At 55.6% G+C, this 23,641-nt stretch overlaps 1 protein-coding gene across 10 annotated transcripts in view; it reads left to right on the forward strand.

The window, feature by feature from the left end:
* ABR (ABR activator of RhoGEF and GTPase) overlaps window positions 1-23,641 on the forward strand; it is a 181,880-nt gene that overhangs the window by 104,479 nt on the left and 53,760 nt on the right. For 8 of the 10 annotated variants that reach the window (XM_017348925.4, XM_002718897.6, XM_089317562.1 and 5 more), the window contains 3 exons: window positions 7,038-7,136; window positions 13,405-13,590; window positions 21,134-21,241. In XM_017348925.4, coding sequence (XP_017204414.1) covers window positions 7,038-7,136; window positions 13,405-13,590; window positions 21,134-21,241 — 393 coding nt within the window. Of the gene's footprint in view, window positions 1-6,400; window positions 6,531-6,620; window positions 6,893-7,037; window positions 7,137-13,404; window positions 13,591-21,133; window positions 21,242-23,641 lie in introns of those variants that run through there. The other 2 variants (XM_089317563.1, XM_089317564.1) reach the window with 2 other exon arrangements.

Below are 23,641 nucleotides of genomic sequence, written 5' to 3' on the forward strand. Positions count from 1 at the left end.
GTCTTCGCACACTGCTCCCCAGCAGCTGGGAGGAATCCAAGGCAATCCTGTCCTTGCTATTACTTTACCTCAGGGGTGCTTACCTTCAATGATAGGGTGTTCCTGAGCCTGTGCCCGAATGCCAGGCCGTAAATTAATCCTGTTTGCACTGCCGTTTCCATGATGTCTCGTCCCTGGGGGGACCTACGCAAAGCTACCAGTGCTTCCCTCCAGAGCTGTTGCTGGAGTTTGCTGCTTGCTCCACCCAGCCTTCCCTCTGAGGAGTTAAAGGCCCATAAACTGATCATGTGAACACGGACAGCAGCATCACCCTCTGTCCGGACACTGGTGTAATACTCTCCAAGACCATCTCCTGCAGTTCTATTTCAAGATCTGCGGGGCTGATGGAGACCTTGTGGAAGCTGCTATTTAAAGACACTCATTTGTCAGGAATAAAAACCCTTTTGTAATGTAGATTAAACCTTCTGTACCCTTTTACTTCTCTTTTAAAATGCTTATTCATTTTTATTTATTTGAAAGGCAGAGTGGCAGAGAGAGAGATTGAGATCTCCCATCTGCTGAGAGATCTTCCATTCTGCTCCCCAGATGCCTGCAACAGCCAGGGCCAGGCCAGGCTGAAGGCAGGAGCCAAGGACCCAAGCATCTGAGCCATTGTTTGCTGCCTCCCAGGCACACTAGTAGGAAGCTGGATCTGAAGCAGAGGTGGAGGTGGGACTTGATCCCAGGTGCTCCCACATGGGATGCGCGTGTCCCAAGTGGCAGCTCAACCTGCTGTACTGTAATGCCCACTCTGGGTCAGTTTTTAATGGATTATCTGAAACACTTATGTTTCTCTATCACCTGTCCTAGTCTCTTTTGCCTCCGTGTTTGGTGACAGCCATGGCTGGTTTCCCCTCGGGGATGTTTCTCAAAGTCCACACTTCCATCTGTGATGATTTGAGAGATGATTTTAGGTGTCCCCTGGGTGTAAGCTTGCACATTCCTATTGCGCTTATATTTTAATGCATGTAGAAAAATACGACCTGTCCATCTTTTCTATGATTTCAAATATGCTTAGGCTAAGACTATGCTTGTAAAGAGACAGTGCTGTGAGGAACAGCATTAAGTGAACAACAGAGCAGAAGGCATGCAAAACCATGCAGGCAGGAGATGAACAACTGAAATTTGGAAACGGCCCTGCCTCAAACAGCAGGGAGCCTGAAACACGGGGGTCCACCCCTCAGGAGAGGGGCAGCTGGTATGTGCTCTCTACCCCAACAATTGTCCTGGTGCTCTCTGTTGTAACTTCTGCCTTGGAAGCAACCCAGAGAGACTTGTCAGTGCCTTATCCAGGGAGAAGAGAGACTCTGGTGTCTGTACTGTCTCACCCAGAGAGGGGCTGGCTGTGTTGAGGCTGATGCTGGGTGTGGGCAGGACCCCAGGCCCAGTGGCATTGACTCTGAGCAGATCCCAGTGGTTGCTCCTCACAAAACCATGTGGCCCCCGCTGCTTTCTGGCTGCAGGGTCTCAGACCCCCACTGCTCGGCCTGTAGCTCTGAACCCTACCCCAGGAGCCAGCCCTCACTGCGCTGTTGGGGGAGATCCAGGCTCCTGGGGAGGTCGTGTCTCAGCTTAGCCCAGAACCCAGCTTTCGGAGGCTTTGTTTCGCCTCAGGAAGACCAGGCTTGAGCTGGCCATGCCTTACCTGCAGGTGCTAGCCCTACCATAGTGACTGGCATCTTTGACTGGGGGGCCTCTAGCAGGCACGCCTTTCTCCTGGCAGATTATGCGAATGCTGGGGATGAATGAGCCCACCTTAGTTGTGTTTTGTGAGCCCAGCCTGGGGAGGAAGCGGGGATGGTGCCTCTCAGAAAGGCAGCACAACGAAGGCACAGGGGCCCTGAACTCTTAGAGAACTCACCCAGGGAGTTCTGGGCCTGTGGGCGTGTCTGGAGAGCTGCTGGAGATACAGACCCTCTCCTCACCTTGTCTTCCCAGGGCCTGGCGTGCAGTGAGGGAGCAGGGAGCGAATGTTGAGCCCTGGTGTTTCATGAGATAAGAACAGCCCCACAAGGACCAAAGACTCAATTGTGAATTTCCAGACGGTTCTAAACCAGAACCTGCGGGGTCTGAGGAAAGCAAAGCAGCAGTGGCAGAGGTCTGGGTGGTAGCTGAGTGACAGGCCTGGCAGGAACGCATGTGGAATCTAATTTCACATCATTAAGCTCTCTGGCAGCCCTGCTGCCATCCCAGGTCCCAGCCAAAACCTCCGAGTGAGCAGAGCCCAGGAAGGGGTGCTCGTGGGGGTGGCAGAGCTGTCTTCTCAACACCAGTCTTGGGCCGTGATGTGGGAATGTGGAGGGAGGGTCTTGCTGAAATGGGCTGTCTTGGGGGCTGGGGGGTGGCCCTGGCTCGGCCAGGCTGGGTAAAGGCTGCTTTGGGTCTGGGCTACAGATCAGTAGTTGTTCACCCTGGTTCTGGTCCAACCAGCTCTGCAGTTAAGCTCACAGCGTTGTCCAGGTGACTTCTTGTAGAGGGCATTTGCCAAGCCCTGGGGCAGATCCTTGGTTGGCAGGGGAGAGGGGAGCGCGAGCCCTCAGCGTGGAGGGCCAGTTCCCATTTGTCAGGCTTGGGAAGCAGCACAGAGCCCCACTTGGAGCTTGACCTCCAGGGTCAGGCGCTGGCAACCCAGCTCTGAGCTCAGATCTCGATCCTGTGAGCTGGAGACCATGCCCTCTGCCGGCACCAGGGCCAGCTCCAGGCAGCTGGCAGTTTCTATTTGGTGCCTCTGTGGGGGAGGGGGGTAATGCCAGCACCGACCAGACTGTGGGATTCCAGTAAAAAGTGCTCAGCACAGTTCCTGGTATTCGTGATGCCATCGATAAACAGCTCCTCTCCTGCCCCGAAGCTGGGGTCTGTTTCCCACGGATGGGAAGCAGCACAGACCTAAGGACTCCAGCAGTGCACTTTTTTTTTTTTTTTTTTTTTTTTTTTTTTTTTTGACAGGCAGAGTGGACAGTGAGAGAGAGACAGAGAGAAAGGTCTTCCTTTGCCGTTGGTTCACCCTCCAATGGCCGCCGTGGCCGCGCTCTGCGGCTGGCGCACTGCGCTGATCTGAAGGCAGGAGCCAGGTGCTTCTCCTGGTCTCCCATGCGGGTGCAGGGCCCAAACACTTGGGCCATCCTCCACTGCACTTCCAGGCCACAGCAGAGAGCTGGCCTGGAAGAGGGGCAACCGGGACAGAATTCGGCACCCTGACCAGGACTAGAACCCGGTGTGCCGGTGCCACAAGGCGGAGGATTAACCTATTGAGCCGCAGCGCCAGCCAGCAGTGCACTTTTGCATTCTCACAGGGAAGTCTTACCAAGGCCAGCAGGGCTGCTTTGCTCTGGGAGAGTCCAGGAGGATGAATGCATGACCTTGCCTGTCCCAGCTCCTCAGGGCCCCCTGCATTCCTGGGCTCCTGGTCCCATCCTCCTACCTTCAAAGCTGGCAGTGTAGCACCCCCCACTCAGTTCCTCTCTCCCTCTTCTGTTGTCACAATGCCTTTCCTCTGACTCTGTCCTGGCCTGCTACCTAGGAGGACCCCTGTGGCTGCAGCAGCCCACCTGGAGAACCCGCAGTGATCTCCCCATCTCAGATGTCACTGTGTCTGCAGAGTGTGTGGTCACGCAGGGTATCACATTCACAGGGCTCAGGGATTTGGATACTAGGATGTGGGTATCTTTCAGGAGGTTACCGTTCTGCCCACCCCAGGCTCACAGACTTCAGGGACTGCAGCTCCAGCACAAATCAGCTAACTGGGTGCTGAGAGGAGGCAAAGGATGAAGCCTGCTTTTGGGGAATGGGTGAGAAGTCTGCCTGCATGACCAGGCCTGGGAGGACCCGAGGCAGCTCACCTGCTCGGCAGGGGTCAGCTTGCAAGATTTCCCACGGCTTCCTATAAGCCCCCAACCCATGTTAAGGGTGTGCATTCAGTGCCCAGAAAGGGATCCATTTGAGACTCCAGATACACGTCTGGTGCTTGAAAAAGGAGTATGAGAGTGAGGAAATCATCAGAGCAGGGGAAGACACAGAATTGGTGTGGCAGGGCCTGGGGTAGGATCCCAGCTCTGCCAGTTCCTAGTGTGGTCTGTTCTCTTCCTTTTAAGTCTCGTGTCTGTTGTGTAATGGGGAAGTATAGGATCCACCCATGTTAGTCGAGTGCTTTAGGCTCAGTATCTACCTCAGTGAGGTGCTTAAGGCCCAGTGCCCACCTCAGTAGGGGTACTTTAAGCTTAGTACTCATATCAGTGGGGTGTGCTTGAGACTCAGTACCTGTCTCAATGGGGTGTTCGAGGCTCAGTTCTCACTTCAGTGGGGTGTTTGAGGCTCAGTTCCCACTTCAGTGGGGTATTTGAGGCTCAGTGCCCACTTCAGTGAGGTGCTGAGGTACTTGAAGCTCAATACCCATCTCAGGATGGTGCTTGAGGCTCAAGCTCAGTGAGGTGCTTCAGGCTCAGGATCCTTCTCAGTGGGGTGCTTGGAGCTTAGTACCCAACTCAGTGGGGTGCTTGAGGTTCAGTACCCATCTCAGTGGGAGTGCTTAAGGGCTGAATGAGAGCATGAAAAGGATGTGTAAGGTGCAGTAAATGTGTCAGGTATACGTGTGAGGTTCTGGGCCCTGGGGAAGAGGAGTGTAGAGGTCTCGGGAGCAAGGCAGGGCATGTGGCAGGTGCTGCTGTAAGATTGGGTGTCTAGGAGGTGAGACTTCTGCTGTGTCTTCTTTTTTTTAAAGCATTTGTTTATTTGAGAGAAATCTTCCATCCTCTGGTTTTCTTCCCAAATAGCCTCAGTAGATGGCTCTAGGCCAGGCTGAAGCCAGGAGCCAGGAGCTCGATCCGGGTCCCCCACAGGCATGTCAGGAACTCAAGCACTGGGCTGTCACCTTGCTTCCCAGGCACATTAGCAAGCTGGGGTGAAAGCAGAGCAGCCTGGACTCTGCTTAACCCACTGCACCATAGCACCAGTCTCCTTCTGCATGTCTTTAGGGAGAGGTGGGATTCAGACAAGAGAAGAGCCAGGGTGAAAGGGGGCGTGGCAGGTGCAGCAGGACCTAGGTTCAGAGGCTGGAACTCTCCTGGCATGTTGAGAAAACCGAGCAATCGATGGAAGGGGAGAGGCGCTGGAGCAGGGCAGGTGTTGAAGGCCATGCTGGACCCCATACCATCGCTTTACTTGCTGTTGTCATTGTTTCCTGATGTCTTTCTGTCCTCCGCAAATGTAAGTCACGTGAGAGCAGGGATGTGTCTGTCTCCCGTTGAATCCCCGGGGTCTCGTAGGCATTCAGCAGATACCTGTTGAATGAACAGATAAATGAGCAAATCACCCAGCTGAACCCCGCAGTCACATTCTGCAGTATTAGTGTTAGGTCAGGGGCCGGCCTCACGTGCAGGGATCTTCTCAGAAGCCTGGGCTGGTGGGAGAGGCCAGCTGGGAGGATCCCTGTGGCAGAGGGGGTGCCGTGGGCTGTGGCCACAGACACACAGGGCAGGGGGAAGGGCACAAGTAGGTCCCGTGGGGGCTGATGTAGTGCGAGGGAGGGAGAGAGGAGGAAGATGGGCCAGAAGTGACTCTTGGGGATCTGGAGGACATGAATGGCTCGTTTTTGTAGTGAGAGAACTGTTGGCTGCTTCTGTGGTGCAGGCGCCAGACTGGCAGGTGGATGTTAAAGGCCATACGGGGCCTGGTCACTCCTGCAGGGGAGCGCAGTTCTGGGAGGGGGAGGCTAGGAAATGCTGAAGGAGGAGGCTTTTGAGTGCTGCATAGCCAGGCCCTGCCATACTGGGGTTGAGCCCCCAGGACAGGAAGTTGTCATCAGATGCATTACTGGGAGGCCACAAGGCTGGGACTCCCACTTCTTCTTCTTCTTCTATTTTTTTTTTTTTTTTAAGATTTATTTATTTATTTGAGAGGTAGAGTCACAGAGAGGCAGAGAGAGAGAGAGAGGTTTTCCATCTGATGGTTCACTCCTCAAATGACCACAATGGCCAGAGCTGGGCCGATCTGAAGCCAAGAACTTCTTCCAGGTCTCCCACGTGGGTGCAGGGGCCCAAGGACTTGGGCCATGTTCTACTGCTTTCCCAGGCCATAGCAGAGAGCTGGATCAGAAGAGGAGCAGCCAGGACTCAAACCAGTGCCCACATGGGATGTTGGCACCACAGGCGGCAGCTTTTACCTACCATGCCACAGCACTGGGCCCTGGGGCTCCCATTTCTGTCCCATTCTCTGTACTCTCCTGACAAATGGGTGCCCCTTCTGTCCCCCTGCTGTGCCCTCCCAGGTGACCACACCCTGCTGCTTCAAGATCCTTTTTGATGTCTGTATACTGTATACCTCCCTCCCCGCCAGGCATCAGGGTGGGTCCTTTGTCTTGCAAGGTTGACAGGGATGGTTGGGAGGGTGGGGGGCTGAGAGACAAATGGACAGACAGACAGATGGATGGGTAGATGAATATCAAATAAGGAAACGTGGAAGAAAGGATGGGAGAGAAACAAAGCAAGATGCAAACGGTGAGAGAATGAGCGACTGTTTTTCCTTTTTGGTTTTTTTATTTTCCAAATGTTCTGTAGTAGTAGCTGGCGTTTATCCACTGGAAAAATGTCAGCTTGGACAAAGATAAAAAGGGCACTGAGGGGCCTGCGCAGTGGCGAAGTGAGTAAAAGCCACTGCCTGCAGTGCCGGCAGCCCATATGGGTGCCAGTTCAAGTCCCGGCTGCTCCACTTCCAATCCAGCTCGCTGCTATGACCTGGGAAAGCAGTGGAAGATGGTCCAAGTCCTTGGGCCCCTGCACCCACGTGGGAGACCCAGAGGAATCTCCTGGCTTCAGATCGGCCCAGCTCTGGCCATTGTGGTCATTTCAGGAGTAAACCAGTGGGTGGAAGACTCCTCTGTCTCTCTCTCTCTGCCTCTGCCTCTCTCTAACTGCCTTTCAAGTAAATAAATAGATTTTTTTTTTTTTTTTTAAAGAGCACTGAGGACTTGGGCCTCCCTTCTCATGAGCTTTGCTTTGGTGCAGGTGGAGGCGGGGAAAGGCCTGGAGATGCGGAAGCTGGTGCTCTCGGGGTTCCTGGCCAGCGAGGAGATCTACATTAACCAGCTGGAAGCCCTGCTGCTGGTGAGTACGTGCCCTGCGTCTTCTGGGCGCCTGCCCGACAGTGCCACCCTCTAAAGCTGCTGTGGGGTTGGAGAGGAAGAAGGACTGCCCCGCTCCTTCCTGGTGGTCAGGCCACGGAGTAGCTCTGCTTGCCACAAGGCTTCGGGCAGCCAGGGGCATCGCCAGAAAAGACGTGTACCTCTCAGCTCTGACTTGCTAGTACCCTGCTCTGGGGCAGGCAGGAGAAGACGCACAGCCAGGTTAGGAATGGCACATGCTCCCGTCCCCAGGACTGTGGCACAGGCATCACTAATCGATGTAGAACTCTGTCCCTGGGGAGCCTCGCTGCCTGCTCCAGTCTGTGCTCTGGGTGTGTCTGCCAATCATCAGGTTGGAACCTCTGAATGCTCCCTAGTCCAAATCCCTGTGCCTTCCTCGGAGAGTGAACCATCAGCACCATCCCAGGGCTGCACGGGAGGCCTGTGTCTCTGTGAGATTTGCCATAGTTCTGAGGGGCACTAGACGGACCCCAGCCGTCACTGAAGGTACCTCAACTTCCTCCCCAGGATGGAGGTGTTGTTGTGAGAGTGAGAGAGGGAGGGGATATCGCAGCGTGTGGCACAGACGTAAGATGTTTTTGCTTTTGGAGAAAGGCATATTAGATACGTCTGTATTATGCAGAGCGATTGTGGCTTGTACGGTTCTGTGCTGTGGGTGTTTTGTAGTTGGAGACAGAAGCCGACGTCAGACAAAGGGAGTGAGAAATGTTGGAACAGGTTCCTAGAAGCTCAGTTCTTGCACAAATTATAAGAGACACATGTGCTAGGCGTGAGATGGGGCGTTGTCACCCAGTGTCCCAGGAGACCTGGCGCTGATGACGCAAGCTGTGGTTGTTGAGATGCGGAGATACTGAGCCGAGTGTGTGTTAGCTCTCACCAGGAGTGTGCTGGAGTGCACGGCCGTGTTTTCCCGGTGAGGGACACTTGGGCAGGCAGGTGAGGGGTCTGGGCTGCAGCCAGAACCAGGGCCAGATCCACTCTGCCATCAGTAGGCAGCACATTGCATGCGCTCTTTATCAAACTGTGCACTGCAGTCCCTCAGTGGGTTGTGAAATCAGTGCAGTAGGTTAAACCAGCGTTTTGAAAGAAACACAAAAGGGAGTATCTGCCTGTCTCAGAGTGAGGCTGAGAACTGTTTCAACCTTTGGTCATGAAGTGTGTGTGTGTGCAGTTCTGTACACGTGCGTGCTGTGTGCTATTTATGAACTTCTTAACCTCATTCTCTTCTGAAGATGAAGGTGGAGTGCTCCACCTTGTGCAGGGGGAGCACATCCCAAGCCCCCAGTGGGTTCCTGGGAGTGCAGGTGATGCCAAACCCGACAGAGACCGTTTTCCCGCTCCGTGCACACCCATGGTGACATTTAATCTTCAAGTTAGGCACCCTGAGAGTGACAGCAGTGACAGGACAGTTCTAATTATAGACCATTAAAAAAATTACATGAACGTGGTCTCTTTCAGTGTGGTCAAGACAAATATTTTCGGCCCCTGGTTGAGCCCTGGTAACTGACATGGCAGAGAGAGAAGCCGTGGGCCAGGGGCGCGCAGTCACCCCCTGCCCTTCCCTCTCATCAGGATCAGATGTTCCTGGTACCACCCTGCCGGGTCCTGAAAGCTCTGAGGTACTGGCTGAGGGCTGGGGGACCTGCGGCTCCCGGGAGACGGGGAGACACACCTTCTAGGCCATCATTGCTGTGCCCCAAAAGGGCGTTGTCCCTGTGACTCGGCTGTGAGTCCCCACTTGACCACCTCCTAGCTCTAGACCCGCAGCAGGTGAGCGGGCCTGTGTGCCTCATTGTTTCCCTCTGCAAAGTGGGTACACAAACTCTGCTGTCTTGCCAGGTTGCTGCGAGGATCACAGAGTCTGTCTGGGAACCTCCGTGAGCAGAGCCTGCTCTGTTAGCTGGCGCTGGGATTTTCTCCCGTGCTGCGGAGAAGGCAGGTCCGGGCCTGTCTCTGTCCGCACAGCCTTTCCCTGAAGCAGGGGTGGTGCCTGTGCCCACTGGGCCAGCTCACATTCAGGGGCCAGGACCCCTCCCGGTCCTGCCTTACCTTGCAGCTCCTGTCTCAAAGGCAGAAACTGAGGTGGGGGCCCCAGGGCAGGGAGGGGACAGAGAGAGGGAAGGAGGCACTGGGTAGGAGGCTGGGGCTGTGGCAGGAAGGGCAGGACTCTCCACAGTCTCAGAAATAAACCTCCAGCCCCTCCCTTCCCCTCCCCTCTGCTGTCCTGGGTGGTTGGTGGGGCCAGCTCAGAAAAACTGTGTCCTCCTCCCACCTGGATCCCACAGCTCTGCCCCTACCTCTGTGTCTGTTTCCATCTCAACATTTGCTGATATGCAAATAAACATTGCTGATATGTATACACACACAGCGTAGGAGTCTCATTCCCGCCCCCTGGGCTGGCTGCTGGGGGAGGTTGGGGAATCTTCTGGAACCTTGCTGGGTCCTGGTGGGCTCTGAGATTACAAGTAAGGTCCTGGCACCAGGGCTGAGGTGGGAGGAGAGAGAGAGGGGAAAGGAGAGAGGGGAGAGGGAGAAAGCCAAATGCATTCTAATTCTGCATCTGCCAGTCCTGGGACGTGAGCTTGGGGTCTGCCTCTTGCCTGTGCTGGGACCACGGGGTGTGGGCCATTGCTCATAGCAGCCCTCACTGTGGAGTTCATAGTCCCACTGCTTCTCAGTTTCCTTATCTGTGAAACAGATTAATGGGCTCCAGAAGGCGTGACCGAGGAGGGGTGTTAGCCAGGCAGGTTTCCAAAGGCCAGTTGCCTTTGGACAGAGCAAATCAACTGTCACCCAGAGGAGCTCCTGGACTGGGAAATGGAGAGCTAGGATTGGGAGGTGACCGGGGCCCGCCCCAGCCCCTGCAGCCATGCCCCCTGGAGGAGAGGGGAGGCCACTGCTAGCCGTGACGATGCTGGGGGAGGGGGCCCTTCTGCAGTCCCTCCTTCCCTGAGGCCCAGCCCTTCCCCTGTCCCCAGGTGAAATCAGAGGTGACAGCAAAGTTCCCCGAACTGTGTGGTGGCCCAGGTGCAGGCCTGGCCGTGTATCCGAGTCTCCCCCTCCTGTAGACAGAGCTGGGAGTTTGGGAGTGCAGGAGGCAGCGCAGTGGCGGTCTGGAGGCGGAGGCCACACGTGCGCTTCCCCAGCAGCTTCCCTGTCCCCCTCTGGCCTCTCCGGAGGGGATTGTGCCAAGGCAGGGGCAAGGATCAGTGGTTCTGGGACTTGGACCCCTGTGAGTCCGCTCCTTGGATCCTGAGCAGAGGGCAAAAGGATGAACTCCACAGCAACACGTCCTCGCCCCAGGCCTGGGAGAAGGGAGTCCCTCCTGGCGCCTGGTTCTCTGCCTGGCTGACCCAGCTCCCACCCCTCAACCTGCTCAGATCTTCCCAGCCTTCACCTCCTCTGTGAAGCCCTGTGAACAGCTCTAGGTCAGCCTTTCTTTTGTTGTTGTTGTTGTTTTTTTTTTGAAGATTGATTTATTTGAAAAGCAGAGTTACAGAGACAGAGAAGGGGAGAGAGAGAATCTTAAATCTGCTGGTTCACTCCCCAATGGCTACAACAACTGGGGCTGGGCCAGGCAGAAGCCAGGAGCTTCTTCCAGATCTCATGTGGGTGCAGGGGCCCAAGTTTTTGGGCCATCTTCCACTGCTTTCCCAGTTGCTTTAGCAGGAAGCTGGATTAGAAGTGGAGCAGCTGGAGGCCGGCGCCATGGCTCACTAGGCTAATCCTCCGCCTAACGGCGCCGGCACACCGGGTTCTAGTCCCGGTCGGGGCGCCGGATTCTGTCCCGGTTGCCCCTCTTCCAGTCCAGCTCTCTGCTGTGGCCAGGGAGTGCAGTGGAGGATGGCCCAGGTGCTTGGGCCCTGCACCCCATGGGAAACCAGGAGAAGCACGTGGCTCCTGCCTTCGGATCAGCGCGGTGCGCCGGCCGCAGCGCGCCAGCCGCGGCGGCCATTGGAGGGTGAACCAACGGCAAAGGAAGACCTTTCTCTCTGTCTCTCTCTCTCTCTCACTGTCCACTCTGCCTGTCAAAAAAAAAAAAAAAAAAGAAGTGGAGCAGCTGGGACTCGAACCAGCATCCAGAAGGGACGCCGGCACTGCAGGCCATGGCTCAACCCCCATGCCACAGCACCAGCCCCTCCAGTTCAGCCTTGAGCCACTTGCTTGGTATTCACGGTCCAGTCGGGTCTTACCCTCTCTCTCCTTATGTGCTAGGTGGTTTGGGCCTTATTTTACCTAAGTAAATTTTAAAATTCTCAAGGGCAGGAACCACGGGGCCTGAAAGTAATTGGGAACTAAGATCAGACCCTCCTCATTCCCTGGCCCCGAGCCGGGTCATCAGGTGTTGGAGGCCACATACTGTCCCCGACACTCCAGCCTCGCTGTGAGTCCCTCTCCCCCTTGCCCACGGCACATGGCACACTGGCCACTTGTGGCTCCTCTCCCACTCTGAGTCTGCCACAGCCGCAGGACCAGGCATGGAGGAAGCCTGCCTCCTGGGATCCCGCAGCCTCACCCCCACCCTGGCTCCCATGTTTCTCTGTCCTGGTAGCCGTCCCCTGTTGGCGATGCCATCTGCCATGGCCCTGCCTCTGTCCTTCCTTGCTCTATTTAGGTGGCAATTGTTTGCTTTTGTGTCCGTCTCTGTACCCAATGGGAAGCTGCACGGGGCAGGGATTGTGCGTGTTCTGTGTACCACTGAATACCCGGCGATAGCCTCGCACGTTCTTTGTGGGGTGAGCTGCCTTCTGTGTGCCGGGCATGTCCTGGGTACCTCAGGTCTGTTGTGGCTTTTGATCTTCCTGTCAGTCAGTTCTATGGAAAATGCGGTCTCAAACCATCTCAGTTTTACAAATGAGGCTGCCGGCCACTGGTGATGCCAAGTCCTACCCGCAGCTTCTGCAGGGCAGCTCAGAGAGCTCAGATGCACACCTGGCCCGCTCCGGGTTGAATGCATCCTGGTTCCCCAGCAAAGCCGGGACTCCTGGGTCAGGAGGAGGGGTTCTGCAATATCCTGCCTTTTTTGTCACGTCTGGACCTTGTAGAGGGCAGAGCACGGCCTGAGTGGACAGAGCGGTGAGGCCGACAGGGGCTGGGGGTTTAGCTGCTGTCTTTGGCTCTAGCCGGTGGTAGCCATGGTGTTGGGTAGGCAGGCATTGCCTGTATGACAGCATGGTTGGCCCTGGAGACGCACGTTCTGTGCTGGAGTGCTTCTCTGGCCAGAAAGCTCAGTACCTCATCCTGTGAGACAGCAGGGCACTGCTCCAGTGAACCTGAACCTGACCCCAAACTTCTCCCCACTGCTCCTGGGCCTGCAGAGTAATCCAGACAGGACCCAAGGCCTCTTCCCATGTAGCCTTCAGAGAGGTGGGCAGGTGTGCCCTCCCCTCCCCCGCCCCCTCTCCTGCAGGGCCTCTGTTGTGCAGGCTGACTTGGGAAATACCGAAGAGGATGCAGCCAGGCCCCTTCATCCCACAGCCTTGCCACTGGACATTTGGGTGATGGCAGCAGCCCCCAGCCCGTGCTGGGGGAACGTCCTGAGGACTTCCTGTCCCCTCACCATGGCCACTTGCGGGCTGAGCCAGAGCATCTCGGTGTAGACAAGCAGGGGTGACAGGCTTCATTTGCACATCTACCCCAGCGTTGGGGGAGAGTCTGAGACCGCAGGCACACTTGGTGGGAAAGAGCCGTGTGGTCGCTTAGCAGTGTCTGCGTGTCTGTGAAGTCAGAGGGCGACACGTGTGCCGCTTGCTCCTCCCCGGCACTCGGTGACGGGGCTCGAGGTGGAAGCTGAGATTGCTCTTGAGTCTTTTTGAGGCTCTGCTTGCTGAGTCCTACAGCCACGTTCTGTCTCTTGAAGCAGCTAAGGGGTCGAATGCCCAGTCGGCGCCCACTCCATCCGTGGGACCGGGACCAAGGCACATCCCGTGCAGGCCCTGGGCCGACGAGCTCAGACAAGGGACGCAGGGTGTGCCCTGGCAGCCGCCCTTGGCCTGGCAGGGCTGCTGGGCCAGCTCCCAGCTGTCAGCTTCCCTCTCCTTGCGTGTCTTGTTGGGGCCTGCGACAGCAGCTCTGTGATACGAGCCACGCTTTGGTGCCCAGCCTTCGGTGGCCTTGTCTAGGCAGGCAGGCAGGGCTAAGCAGTGCCACCGTCTGCCCGACATCACCGACATTCTGGTTTACAACTGCTCACCTCCTACCTCTGCTCTTTCCATCCCTCCCTTGCCCAGCCCATGAAGCCCCTGAAAGCCACGGCCACCACCTCGCAGCCCGTGCTCACCATCCAGCAGATCGAGACCATCTTCTACAAGATCCAGGACATCTACGAGATCCACAAGGAGTTCTACGACAACCTCTGCCCCAAGGTGCAGCAGTGGGACAGCCAGGTCACCATGGGCCACCTCTTCCAGAAGCTGGTGAGTCTCCTGTGGATGAGGGTCTTCACACAGGGCTTCGGGAGCACGGCTCCTGTTGGCAGATGGCCCTGGGAGGGCACGGGGCAGCCCCAGCCCTCTGGGCTTCCTCCAAGGCCGGGCCATCACGGGGCAGGGGCTCCGGGCCGCCCTTGGTGAAGCCCTGGGAGTGCCTGTAGAGGCGACGGAGTCTGGCCACGTGCGTGAGAGCTTCCAGGAGAGCACCGTTCCTCTCTCCCTAGGGGCCAGCAAGGGGCCAGAGGCTGCTCTGTGGGACATCGGGTGCCCTGGCTCTCCATGGACAGAGGCCTGAGCCCAGCCGGGGGCCAAGGACTGCTCGCCAAGAGCTCGGGGCCCGCTGCCTCTGTTCAGTGAAGCAGTTGACAGGCAACTGTGCAGCTGGTGATCCTCTCCTGAGGTCCCCAGGGCAGGAAGACATCGCAGGGGTGGGCGGGGGGAAGGTGTGAGGCTGAGTGAACAGCAGACTCCATGCTCGGAAATGCTCCGGGAACTCTGGTTCCCGAGGCTTCCTGGCTCTGCCTCCACTTCTGCCAGCCACTCCGGAGAACCCCCAGGCCAGACCTGCAGCGCCCTCCGTGCCGCCCTCCACAGCCTCAGCTCAGCAGGCAGGAAGGAGCCTGCTGGTGCTGTTCGCTTGGTGTGGACAGTTAGGGAGCAGGGAGCAGCACCGCTCTGTGCAAGGACAGGGTTCTGCCTTTCCTACTGAGGGCAGAGCTCTTGTTCCGACTCTCACAGGGCCACAAGCTCAGTCCGCACAAATGTGAGCTCAGCACCTCTGCGGGGATCAGTTCTCCCTCCCATCTTCATTGCAGTGCGTGGCTTGGACTCATCCAGGGTTTTCTACTTCTTTCTACCTACTCTAGTGCCCTCGTCTTGGCCACCAGCTACCTTCACCTGGACCCCTGCAGTGGCCTCATGGGTGGCTCCACCCCACCAACTCCTATAATAACGGCAAGGGTCCTCAAAACCCCTGCCAGGGTGGGCATTAGTGCACCAGTTAAGATGCAACCTGGGCCGGCACCACGGCTCAATAGGCTAATCCTCTGCCAGCAGCACTGGCACACCAGGTTCTAGTCCCGGTTGGGGCACCGGATTCTGTCCCGGTTGCCCCTCTTCCAGGCCAGCTCTCTGCTGTGGCCAGGGAATGCAGTGGAGGATGGCCCAAGTGCTTGGGCCCTGCATCCCATGGGAGACCAGAAGTACCTGGCTCCTGCCTTCAGATCAGCGCGGTGCACTGGCTGCAGCGCACCAGCTGTAGCGGCCATTGGAGGGTGAACCAACGGCAAAAGGAAGACCTTTCTCTCTCTCTCTCTCACTGTCCACTCTGCCTGTCCAAAAAAAAAAAAAAAAGATGCAACCTGGAGGTCTGGTATTGTGGCATAGTGGGTTAAGCTGCCACCTGCAGTGCTAACATCCCATGTGGGTGCTGGTTCGAGACCTGGCTGCCCCACTTCCAATCCAGCTCCCTGATAATGTGCCTGGGAAAGCAGTAGAAGATGGCCTAAGTGCTTCAGCCCATGCATCCAGGTAGGAGAACTTGCAGAAGCTTCTGGCTCCTGGCTTTGGCCTGGCACAGCCCTGGCCATTGCAACCATTTGAGGAGTGAACCAGCAGATAGAAGATCTGTCTCTCTCTTTCTCTCTCCTTCTCTCTCTCTAAATCTCTGTCACTCTGTCTTTGAAATAAGTAAAAATAAATCCTAACACACACACACACACACACACCCCTTGGGAAGCCTGCATTCCAGATCGGTGTGGCCTTCAGTCCTGACTGTACTCCCGATTCCAGCTCCCTGCTGATACACAACATGGGAGACAGCAAAGGCTCCAGTGCCTGGGTCCCTAAATTTGACCTGGCCCAGCCTCTGCTGTTGCGGGCCTTTGGGCTTGGAAGATCCTCTCTCTGTCTCTGCCTTTCAAGTAAGTAAAAATGAATAAATAATAAAGCTCTTATTTAACAAACAAGCAAACTTTTGCCAGACCTTGCTTCTCCACCCTGCCTTGGCCCCTTCAGCAGCTCTGCCATGTGTTGGCTAAGGGCCAGGCCCCGAGGAATGGCTTTCAGGGCCCTTCCTGTGCCGGCCTCTGCCCACCCTGTGCCCCTGACCCTGGACTTCGTGCTCAGTTCACACTGCGGGGGCTTAACAGCCTCTGTATGCCTGTGGCTCCATCTCCCAAAAAGTCCTCTCCCTTCTTGTCAGGTTTATCCCAGACGGTTCTCAGAGAAGAAACCTCCCCAGGGGGTCTTCAGAAAGTTCATGGAAATGGGTATTATAAAAAAAACTAGGCACGAATTTCAAAAATGTTTGCACCCAAATAAGCTTGTCTTTTAAGTACAGTTTTCTGTGCACTTTTTGAAGCACCCTCACAGTTGCCTGCCTCCACAAACCATAAACTCCAGGAGGATGAACCCTGTTTTCTTCTCATTAGGCCTCAGAACCAGCCCATGGTCAATACGTGACTGAATGAATGTCCCACGGGTGACTGTGACCACTGGGGACTTGGAAGGGCATCGAGGGAGGCTTCACGGGCCTGAGATCCGTGCCCCGGGAGCTGTTAGTTCAGACCAGCTGCGTTGGGGTGGGCATTTGGCCCAGCGATTAAGATGCTAGTTGGGTGACCAGTGTTGTAGCGCAGGGACTAAGGCTGTCTCTACAATATTGGCATCTCCTTGGGGCCGGCGCCGCGGCTCACTAGGCTAATCCTCCGCCTAGCGGCGCCGGCACACCGGGTTCTAGTCCCGGTCGGGGCGCTGGATTCTGTCCCAGTTGCCCCTCTTCCAGGCCAGCTCTCTGCTGTGGCCAGGGAGTGCAGTGGAGGATGGCCCAAGTGCTTGGGCCCTGCACCCCATGGGAGACCAGGAAAAGCACCTAGCTCCTGGCTCCTGCCATCGAATCAGCGCGGCGCGCCGGGGCCGCGGCGGCCATTGGAGGGTGAACCAACGGCAAAGGAAGACCTTTATCTCTGTCTCTCTCTCTCTGTCTCTCACTGTCCACTCTGCCTGTCAAAAAAAAAAAAAAAATATTGGCATCTCCTACCAGAGCACTGGTTCAAGTCCTGGCTTCTCTGCTTCTGATCCAGCTCCCTGCTAATGTGCCTGGGAAAGCAGCAGAGGATAGGATACCTACATGGACCTCTGGGCTCTTGGCTTTGGCCTGGCCCATCCGTTGTAGCCATTTGGAGAGTGAACCAGCCATGGAAGATATTCATTCTCTCTCTCTCTCTCTGCCACTCTGCCACTCTGCCTTTCAAATAAATTAGAGAAGTTAAAAAGAAGCCGGTTAAGATGCCTGTGTGTTAGAGTGCCTGGATTCGACGTCCAGCTCCTGCCGATGTACAGTCTGGAAGGCGGCAGTGACGGCTCAAGTAATTGGGTTCCTGCTTCTCACATGAAAGAACTGGATTGAGTTCTGGACTCTCAGATCCAGCGCCTGGCCCAGGGCTGTTGCAGGCATTTGGGGAGTGAACCAATGGATGGGGGAGCTCTCGCTCTCTCCATCTTTGTCTCTCCCTCTCTCAAATTTACAGAGATGGGTATGCTTATTTTAAAGGAAGCCCAGTGGTGCTGCGGGTGCAGGCAGGGCTTCTAACCCAGCAGGGTCAGTTAGACTGGGACTGTGCGATTCGCCCAGCCTCCTGTCGCTCAGCTTCCTTGGCGGCAGGAATGAGAACTCTCACAGTGTTTCCCTTGTTGGGAGTGTGTGAGGAGTGAGGGCTACTTGCAAAGTGCTCGGAGCAGGGCCTAGAGCATCCTCAATTAGGAAACCCTTGGGAATTAGCCGTTATCACGACTTCTACTGTTACTCTTGTTATTAGGAAGAGACACCCTAGGAGGCCTTGTTCCAAGGGAACCCACACTTCTGGTCCTGGCAGACCCCCAAAGCTTCCCCCAGTGTAGGGCTTGTGGGCACCCGGAAATCATTCCCCTGGTGCCAGGCGCCAGAGCTGGTAGACCTTGGGGACGGCCTGTGTCTCTACGCTTGGCAGGGCCTGCAGGGACCAGAACATGGTGAAAAGGCTGTCCCTGTTTATCTCCCATCCTGGTCTCAGCCCCACAGGCCTGGTCGTGACTTCGCTACCCACGTCCCTCTCCCCGAGCAGTGTGAACTGACGAAGGCCAAAGCTCGGGGGGGAGCGGGGGCAGCCGGCATCGGGAGGCAGTTTGTTTTCAGCAGAAGTCTCTGGATATTGGATTATTCAGTACCGAGAGGGGGAATCAACATCTCTGCAGTTTGCTTTATGAGATTGCTCCAGTGCCAGGCTGTGTTTCCAAGCAACCCCATCTCCCAGTTAACGACCCTGGCAGGCCGGGTCTCAGGCCCTCTAACTTAGGGTGGCTGTGGTGATGGCAGCGCCTGGGATGGCTGGGGCCCCTGTATTTAGGCCTCTGCACAGGTGGCCCCTGCTCCTGGCTCACAGAGGGAGGTGACCCAGCTGGGCATCCTGCTTTATCCTTCTCATGGGGAAGGGACCAGGGGAGTCCTTTCCTGGAAGAGGAGTGCCAGTGATTGGAATGTAGCTTAAGAAGCCACTGTCTGGTGTCCCCCATAAGTTGGGGATACCAACAGGCCAGGATCCCCCCTGGAAGAAGACCCCATCTATTCCTGCCCCACCCCCAGAGGTTTGTTTCCGAGAAGTCCTGCCCCTCTGGGGCTGAGACCTGCGCTACTCTGGGCTCAGCTTCTCCCCATGCTGGCCAGTTCTCAGTCCCCTCTCTGGCTTCCCTGACACTTCCTGGAGGGTCATGTCAGCTGGCCCCATGCCCTTGGGGGAGCACAGTGTTCTGAGGTGGGCTCAGGGGCAGCCCATGCTCCCCAGTACCTGGTGGAAAGCAGAAGCTGAGCGAGCCCAGCAGAAGCCATAGCCACTTGTTCCTCCGCTGGAACCCAGTGTAGACCAGAACATCTCAAGAATAAGGTAGCAAACGACTGTTTCCTCCGCTCCCAAGATGGGAAGGTGTTGAGCCCTGTACATGGCAAGACTTGCCTGGTTTAAAAAAGCAAGTGTTACAGATACAGGTGAAGTCTCCCTTCTCTTGTTTGAAAGTTTTTATTCACTTCTATTTATTTGAAAGCCAGAGAGAGAAAAACAGAGCTCCCATCCACTGGTTCACTCCCCACATGGCTGCTCTCTAGCAGGGGTTGGGCCAGGCTGAAGCCAGGAGCCGGAGCTCAGTCCCAAGTCTCCTTAGGGGTGGCAGGACCCCAGGTACTTGAGCCGTCACCTGCTGCCAGCCAGGGTGTGAATTAGCAGGAAGTGGAGCCAGGACTCGAACCCGCGGGCTCTGCTATAGGAAGCAGGTGTGCCAGTGGTATCTTCGCCACTACACTAAGTGCCTGCCCCCTCTTTCCTCTGAGCCAGTTACTGGCACACATTGTGTACCCTTCCAGAGGGAAATTTGTATATATTCCATGTCTTTTTTTTTTTTTTTTTGGCATTGCATGTCCATGCAGATGTCTGTGTAGATCAGTTTTTTGCGGTTCAGTCAGCATTCACTTTGAAACACATTGGAGTTGCCACAGATAAACCTGGTTCTTTCACCTTAACCACGGTGCGTCTGGGTTCTGTATTTGTGAGCAGCAAGAAGGAGGCCATGCTCATGTCTCCTCCAGGACGGTGATGTCCAGTAGAAATCCATGGCAAGCCACATAAATAAATAATCGGAAAGTTTCTAAGTAGCCACATTTTAAAAAGTAAAAATAGGTAAATTTAATTTTAAGGATATATTTTATTTATTAAAATACAAATATTATCCCAACAGGTAATCAGTATTTAAGAATCAGTGGAATGAAATTCACGTCCTCTTTTTCCATCCCAAGTGTGGATTCCATACTTGCAGTGCAAGGGCTGCTTTCCGCATGCTCATTAGCCGCACAGCCCCGGGGCTGCTGGACTGGTCAGCATAACTCGATGGTTTGTAGGTAGTGGTGGCTTAGCTAAGCAGCGGACGGAGGCTGTGCCTGTTTCCAACTGTATTGGTTGCTGACAAATTGCTTTCTGAATAATTGCACGAATTCACACCCCTACACAGTCTGTGGCACAGCGGGTTAAACCACCTCCTGCAGTGCTGGTATCCTGTATGAGCACCTGTTCAAGTCCTGGCTGCTCCATTTTCAATGTGGCTTTCTGCTAATCTGCCTGGGAAAGCAGCAGCAGATGGCCCAAGTACTTGGGCCCCAGCCGTCCATATTGGAGACTCACATGGATTTCTGGGCTCCTGGTTTCCACCTGCCCAGCTCTGATTATTGGAGTCATTTGGGGAGTGAACCGGTGGGTGGAAGATCTCTCTGTCTCTCTTTCTCTGTAACTCTGCCTTTCAAATAAATAAGTATTTTTAAATTAATTTATTTGAAAGGCAGAGTTACAGAGAAGGAGGAAGGGAGAGGCAGAGAGAGAGAGGTCTTCCATCCTCTGGTTCACGCCTCAAATGGCCACAATGGCTGGGGCTGGGCTGGTCCAAAGCTAAGCACTTCTTCTGGGTCTCCCACATGGATACAGGGGCTCAAGTACTTGGACCATCTTCCACTGTTTTCTCTGGCTCATTAGCAGGGAGCTGGATCAGAAGTGGAGCAGCCAGGACTCCTGTTGGTGCCCATGTGGGATGCCGGCACCACTGGTGGCAGCTTTACCCACTGTTTACCCACATTCTTGCCAACCTGTGATATCATTAGAATTTTAACTTGTGACCCTTCTGATCATAATGAAAGGGTCCCTCATTGTGATTTTTCATTTGAATTTCTGCCCTTTATTCCCTTAGGAAGAAACGTGTGTGCACAGCCCACAAAAGGCTTTCCATATGTGTCTGAGGTTATGAGTGAATGAACCTTGGCTTCTCCTTTTGCAGATGGGGGTGGGGTGGAGGATGGGACCTGCCTTGCCTCCCAGAGTTGGCGCAGCTCTGTGTGGCTGTAAGTCCTGGAAAGCTTAGGGTTAGGTTCTGAGTGATGTGGGCATGTATGGTTAGACATAGGAGCCTTGGCTCCCTGGAGGCTGGAAGAGGTAGGGATAGGGATCTAGAGGCTGAGGGACTATGGAAAGACTGCCCCTTTAAATGCTGTGCCCCACACTCACACAGCATAGGAGCAGGGGACTAAGCAGGCTGCACGTGCCCACCCCAAGTGGGCTCCCCTGCTCCAGGACGTGAAAGGGGTATGAGGTGTTAAGGGCTGGAAGACCTTGCTGATGCTGAAGAAAGCCCCATGTTGTGATGCACTGAATTTCCTGCGTGCCAACAGAGCCTTTGCTTGCCCTGTTCTCCCCACCCTCCTGCCCCCACCGCCAGTACCCCCGTGGTAACCTTATTGGCTGAGCCAGTTTCCATGGCAACTGTCAAGTTCAAAGGGATACTGTAATGTGTTCATCCCTGCCTCTCGCTTCCTTCCCAGCTAGCCCTTTGGAGCTGAGTTGGAGGAACTGAACGATAAGGGAGCTCCAGGAGCTCTGGTTAAGCTTTCATCCATTCATTAATCCGCTCCCTACCCCACTCCCACCCTCCTCTCTCTCCCTTCTCTGCCTCCTCCCTGCAGGCCAGCCAGCTGGGTGTGTACAAAGCGTTTGTGGATAACTATAAAGTCGCTCTGGAGACAGCTGAGAAGTGCAGCCAGTCCAACAACCAGTTCCAGAAGATCTCAGAGGTAGGCAGTGCCCCCCCCCCCCAGGCCAAGCACACACCCAGCACCCCAAGGACACGGGCTCTGGGGGTAGCTGTGCGCCTTCCCCAGCCTTGGGGTCCCTCCTGCCCAGCTTGCCACTCAGAGAAGTGGCTGTCCTGATGGGTGACACCGAGCCTGGCATTTGCTTTCTTGTCCCTGACATTTTCCCTCTTCATATAAGAATATCCATTTGTTTGATTCTTTTAAAAATTCCGTTTCAGGTTAGAGAGGGGAACAGGAGAAGCAATAAATAAAGAGGAGTGGCATTCTCCCCCTTCCCTTCATGTGGTCCTTGGCTCCTATCCTGTAGAATGAAGGGCTTGGACTTGTCAAGCCCCTCTCAGATTTGCTCGATGAAAATCACCCGGATGCTGGTTAACATGGAGTTTTCCAGGCGTCCTCGCAGGAGTGTCTGATTCAGGAAGCCTGGGGTGGGGCCCAAGAGTCTAATTTTTATTCCAGTGTTGTTGCAATAGACACTATGCTACTCCTGTTAGTGTCCGAGGGAGGAATCTATTTTCGTGAGCTCCCAGGCGATTTGCATGATGAGAAGATTGGAGGATGTCAGGCTAGGCAGTCCTGTAAGAGCCTCGCCAACTCTAAGACTCCAACTTTCACCAGTAGAGCAAGGGTCAGAGCCACGTACGTGGATAAAAATCCCTAGACACACCTGTTCAGCCAGTGCCACTAAGCCTTCCCCACGTGCGCTCTGCAGGGCACACGTGTGGTATCACCTGCCATTGGCATTTCTCTCCAGGAAGTGGCATCAAGGGGGTGGTTGCTCCAGGATCCTTGAGGAACACAGCCCAGCTCACTCCTTTAGCAACAGACCTCAGTGACACTCCTAAGCCAGTGGCCCTGCACAAACAGTACCCAGCTGCAGCCCAGGGCACTGAGCCTGCGTTTCTGGGAGGTGGGTGACTTGTGCAGTTTTGGAAGACCCTTGCTCTCAAGGCCCCTCTGGGCCCTTTGCTGTCCTGTGAGCTCTGACACTGGAAAAGCTGGTGAGACATGGGACGGTTTGCATGAAACTACTGGGGTTACATGCGTGCCCCAAGAAGCAGTATGACAGTTGGGCAGATGCAGATGAAAATGTCAGGTGGATTCCTAGTAAAAGCTGTGTTGGAAAATGTGGATTTGGATCTTAGTTAAAGGGATACGTGAATGCCTCCCTGGCAGGAATGGGAGCCACACGGACCCTCCCCACATGGAGGCAGAGCCTGCCCCTCCAACTCCAGGTGTAGAGAGCAGAGGGCTGAGCCCAGTGTCTCCTTCCAAACCATGGACTGGCTGTGTCAGCCCGTGCCTGAGAGGATGGAGCGAGGAGAGGGGAAGTCCTCCCACACAGTCTGCAAAGTGGGTGCTTCCCCTCACGGCTCCAGCCTGTGCCAAGAGCCAGCCGCACACCCCGGGCCTGTGTGCTGAGTCCAGAGTGGCCGTCAGGAGTGGGCACGTGGAGTTGTACGTGGGCCCCTCGTAGACTGGGCTGGCTGCCTGCTCTCTACACATGGGCAAAAACCCCCAGGTCCAAGGAGCCTCCCCATGCCAGAGGGCAGAGTTGGGCCCCTGGCCTTCCGCCAGGTGGCTTCTCATCCTGACTCACTCGGTGACGCTGTCGCTTCCTGCCAGCGCTGCCACTTAATTACTGCAATTAGGCCCTTCTGCAGTATGAGTGACTTCATACCTCTAGGCTGCACTGGAGGGGGGTGTGGAGAAAAATTCCCTAAAGCCAGGAATCCAGGAGCCAGCCAGACACACAGCCTAGAGAAGCTGAGTAACAGCCTGCCCACCAACACACAGCCCGAGCTCAGTCCCTGGGGATTTTCTCTGTCTAGAAATGGCTTGAGACCAGAGTGGGGAGAGTGGTGCCCCTGCTGTCTGGGCCTTCCCTCCCTCCCTCCTTGCCTGTGGGCAGCATCACCTGTGTGCCTGACCTTGACCTCACCTTGCCCCTTGCTTTCCCTGGACACTCCTCTTCAGGGCTCTGCTCAGCCTGCCAAGTACAGATTGCATTACAGCTCCCACTGCAGGCCACGCTGTCCTGGTAGCTCGGGCTGGGCCTGGGCCCACTCCTGCAGGCAGATAGAAGAGGTTTGGACCAGATAAGCCATCCCTGGAGTCTGACCCTTGCTGCCGGGTCGCTTGGCTCGTGGTCCATGAGGGATTCAGCACTACCTCTCCAACAGTGTCCTCCCTGCAGCCCAGCACAGGCACTGGAGGGTGGGGCCGGGGGCCGAGTGAGTCTCTCAACACGGGTGGGAGGTGTTCACCTGCCTGCTTCCCCTGAGGTGTGCAGGACCCCTCCTCTTTAAGTCCTCTTTAAGCAACCTCTTTAAGGTTGCTCGTGCTGCAGGGATCAGCTGGCAGTTGTCCACTCAGGCC

The sequence above is a fragment of the Oryctolagus cuniculus genome, chromosome 17 (genome assembly GCF_051225735.1).
Source record: "Oryctolagus cuniculus isolate XC-2025 breed Fujian yellow rabbit chromosome 17, ASM5122573v1, whole genome shotgun sequence".
NCBI classification, from domain to species: Eukaryota; Metazoa; Chordata; class Mammalia; order Lagomorpha; family Leporidae; genus Oryctolagus; species Oryctolagus cuniculus.